This window comes from Echinops telfairi, unplaced genomic scaffold, assembly GCF_000313985.2.
Source record: "Echinops telfairi isolate 266 unplaced genomic scaffold, ASM31398v2 ScPeMD7_3;HRSCAF=10, whole genome shotgun sequence".
NCBI classification, from domain to species: Eukaryota; Metazoa; Chordata; class Mammalia; order Afrosoricida; family Tenrecidae; genus Echinops; species Echinops telfairi.
The window spans coordinates 54126320-54130745 of NW_022103899.1; the positions used below are offsets into that span (position 1 = coordinate 54126320).

The window sequence follows — 4426 nt, forward strand, 5'->3', positions numbered from 1 at the left end:
CCACTTATAAAACAAGCTTGGTTTTACCTTTAAAGATATTTTATTACTGACTTTTCTTCAATTTAGTCGTGATGATATTTTAGCTTTTCAAGAAAATACAAGCTGGATGTGTGTGTATTTTTAACGCCTCAATATGGCCAATTTTTAATGTCTTTAAAAGACTTAATAGTGTTTCTCATGGGGTTTAAAAATACAAAGGGGCATCTCAAAGTTTGTGGAGGCAAGTGAGAGGAAAGCGTAATGGAATTTCCCCACAACTTTTTTATGCCCCCTTGTATTTGTCACTAATTCTGCATGCCAAGATGCTTTTTTAGCATGTGCAACCCTGGTGGTCCAGTTGGTTTTGCGTTGGGCTGCTCACCTCAGGTCAGTGGTTTGAAACCACCAGCCACTCCTCAGGAGAAAGATGAGTCTTTCTACTCCTGTGAAGACTTACCATCTTGGAAAACCTCAGGGGCAGGTCTACTGTCCAACAGTGTCACTGCGAGTCAGAATGGTCTCAAAGGCAGTGGAGTTTAGAGTCACTCCACTATATATAAAATGGAATCTGAGTGCTGGTGTTGGGTAGGCCTTGGACTACTAACCATAACCTAACGTGGCTTTTGAACTCACCCGCTGCTCCTCAGGAAAAATAAGAGCCTATCTGCTCCAGTAAATATTTATAACCTGAGAAAGCTAAGGTTCCTAACCTGAAGTTTCTAAGGTTAAAAGCCTATTATATAACCTAAGGCTATAAAACCTTAGGGTTATAGAACCCTATAATCCTATAGAGAGTCACCAGCTGCCACCCACTCAATGGCACTTGGTTTCGTTGGGAAGTTCTGTTTATTATGGTTCAGGAAAAACTCCTGGAAATAACATCAATGATTAACATCATGAGTAGCATTAGCATAAATACATTTTGAAATCGTGAATGGCGTTATTATTAGCTTGAACTACTCTATAAAGTTCTATTTTTATAAGTCAAAAATAATTGAGTATCTGTGATTTCATATAATGCTGTTGTTGTTAGATGCTGTTAGTTAATGCAACTGATGTAATAATCAAATGTTAGATCAATAAGAGACAGTGAGAAAATTGAGTGCCCAGAGCTGTTCAAAAGAGCCCTAGTGGAACAAGAGGTTAACCCCTGACTATGAAACCCAGAGGTCTCAGTGCCCAGCCCACTAACCACTCTGAGGAAGAGTGGACAAAGGTTTACAACCTTGAAACCCCTAGGAGGCATTTACATTCTGTCTTAGATGATTGTCAGGAGTGATATTGAATGAATGACAATGAGTTTTTTTTCTGTTGCTCAATTTACATTCACTTGCACAATAGTATTCTAGCTTTCTCTTGCAATGCTGTGTTTCCTATGCATCAAAATATAAACAATCATTAACATAGGATTTTATTAATCGGTAAATTCAATCCAGGGCTTTGAACAACTTTGAAACAATTCAGCCTTGGTAGATGGAAACAAGAACAGTATGTGCATCTGATTTTGACCTGAGTAGGAAACAAGAAACAGTGCCCTCCTTAAAGATGGCAGCCAACATTCCCAGTGGTGCGGGAAGCTGCCATCTTTGAGCAGGGCACCATTGTCTATTTCCTATCCACGTCAAAATCATATGCCCACAAGATTTGGTTGCTATGTAACACATATGCTGCCCTTGCTTCCATTGGTATAACTGCCTTTTTGAATCATGAAGACGTGGTTCAGTCTTGAAGACATTACCAAAGACCATAAAGAAAGAAATATGAGATAACCTATGTTTTCTTTTGCATAAAGCTTTCTAGAAATTTTCATGAATATTATGAAAACTTAATTCAGGTAGTTCTTATAAGGCACTGGAGAAAACACCTAAGGTTTCTTACCAAATGCTTAGGGGAAGCAGAGCGGAAATAGAAGATACCACAGGTATGCCTCTTAGGAGTTCTCAGTTTAATAGGAAGCAATCATAATAACTATTAATGATGTGCACATATTAATTTTATCCTCTGGCCAATGGCTGGAGTAATTAGCAAAACTATGGGGAGAGGGTAGTTTGAATCGCTTGAGTGGAAGAGGCGGGTATCAAGAATAATCACCCGGCAGGGGTAGGTGAGCCCAGGGCAGCAGGAGCTATGTTGGCAAAACAAATGCCATGTGTGGAAGTGGAAAGAAGAAATTCCCGAGTACAAAATTGGATATTTGCCTAGATGATGAGAGTCCAAGTTGAGTTTGTTGAGCTTCTGTAAGGTAAACCAGGCCCAGTGATGATAAACTGTGTAGTTGAACTAGTTACGCACAACAGCTGTGATTAAACTGAGAGCAGAGCTGGCTTCTGGAGCCCTGGGGATGTAGTGGTTACAGGTTGGCCTGTGATCTACAAGGTCAGCAGTGTGGAATCACCCACCACTCTCAGGAGAAAGACGGGGCTTTCTACTCTTGTAAACAGTTACAGTCTCAGAACCCCAAATAAGCGTTCGAACCTGTGGCTACAGGTCAACATAGACTTGGTGGTAGTGGGTTTGGTTTTTGTATTGGCTTATGAGCAAAGACACCGAATACGATGACTCATCTCCATCTCACCCCCTTAGAGAACATTCAGGGGCTGGCAAAAGCAACTTGATATTGGTGGGCTTGTTTGGGGAGATGGATTGTTACGTTAGAGATGTTTTCATGTACCTGGAAGTGTTTCTTTAGTATTTTTAAGTTATACTGTAAGGGGGAACCGATGACAAGGATCTACATATAACCTCCTCCCTGCGGGATGGACAACAGAAAAGTGGATGAAGGGAGATGTCGGACAGTGTAAGATATGACAAAATAATAATTTATAAATAATCAAGGGTTCATGGGGGAGAGGGGAGCAGGGAGGGAGGGGGAAAATAAGGAGCTGATGCAAGGGGCTTAAGTGGAGAGCAAATGTTTTGAGAATGATGATGGTAACAAATGTACAAATGTGCTTTACACAATTGATGTAGGTATGGATTGTGATAAGAACTGCATGAGCCCCCAAAAGATGATTAAATTTTTTTAAAAGTTATACTATAATACTAAGACAAACATTTGACTAATTGACATTAGATACAAACTGTACCTAACTGGTCCAACTTACATACAAATTCGACTTAAGAAAAAGATATAGGAACAGCTGTCATTTGTAATCAGGGCCTGCCTATATATGCTTCTTGAAAATATTGTGACAAACTGCAGCTTTTCAGAAGGGTGGCGTTGTGCTTTTCTGGTTTTGTTAAAGTGGTTTAAAGCACTTAAAGAATGGGCATGGCTCTGAAATGAGAAATAAAGCTTGCTCTTATTCTTCTTTTACTTTACAGGGTTTGCCAGGCCCCCCTGGCTTCCCTGGGCCTATTGGGCCCCCAGGACCTCCCGGTTTTCTTGTGAGTATAAAGTCAGCATTACTAGAGCCTCCAGAAGCTAATAATTTTCAGCAAAAAAGCTTTAGCTTTTTAGGCTGGGTGTGTTTCCTGCTGCAAATGGAACTTGTGGTTCTTTTCTAGGGCTTTCCAGGAACCATGGGACCTCCAGGACCTAAGGTGGATTCCTGTTTGTGTTTTATCCCAGTCAGAACACCCTAACCAATCTACAGGGCAAACCTGATCTGATCCCCCCTGTGGGTCACTGTTTCCAAATACACCAGCTCCTGTAAGACGGGCAACAGCTGGGACGGTGGTAACATGGTTGTAACTCAAATGTTATGTGATTAGTTTGAGGTGAAATAAGCAGTAAATGGAAGAAGTGGGGTTGACGGTCTCTTGATTCCTTATTTTGAGTTTTTTTCTTAAAAATTGCGGATTCGGGAACACAAAAATTGGTGATATTGGCAGTGGGTTTGAATCTAACGCTCTACCAAACAATCAGGTGTTCTAGCTTAGCCAGGTTAACACCTGAAAATAACCAGTACGAATCATAACTAGCTCCTGACTGCTCCCGAGAAAGGCCCTCTGAGGCAGGATCTTCCGTATCTTTTGCCACCTCACATCTCCTGCCACCCGTCACCGTGGGAAGTAAATCCCTGAGACAGAATCCATAACCCACCCCATCCCCACCACCCCACTTTGGAAGACTTTGTTACCATACTCAAGAAATAGCTAAAATTTTAATTTTATAAAATTAAAATATAAAGGTTTGGTTAACCATATTGGCAATTTTATGTGTCTAAACTTTTATTTTTATGTTTGATAATGTAGTGGGGTTTTGTTTGTTTGTCTGTTTTTAATAGGGTCACATGGGTGACAAAGTGATCGGACCCAAAGGAGACCAGGTAATGTCAATTGTTCTTTTCACTCTCGAGAAGAGAGAGCTTACATTCCATGGCACTGCAAATACATGGCAGCGGAGGGCCATAATTGACCTCTTCTGGCTTCCCCAGTACCAGATGGCAGGAGTCAGATGAGCCTTCCTGACCTATTCTTCTTGACCTATCCTAACACCAGTGGT

The 4426-nt window shown here is 41.0% G+C and overlaps 1 protein-coding gene across 1 annotated transcript in view; it reads left to right on the plus strand.

Annotated features, from left to right (window-relative positions):
• COL4A3 (collagen type IV alpha 3 chain) overlaps window positions 1-4426 on the plus strand; it is a 177220-nt gene that overhangs the window by 98077 nt on the left and 74717 nt on the right. Inside the window, exons 9-11 of the mRNA XM_045294265.1 lie at window positions 3304-3366; window positions 3487-3522; window positions 4209-4250. Of these exons, the coding sequence (XP_045150200.1) occupies window positions 3304-3366; window positions 3487-3522; window positions 4209-4250 (141 nt within the window). The remainder of the gene's footprint in view (window positions 1-3303; window positions 3367-3486; window positions 3523-4208; window positions 4251-4426) is intronic.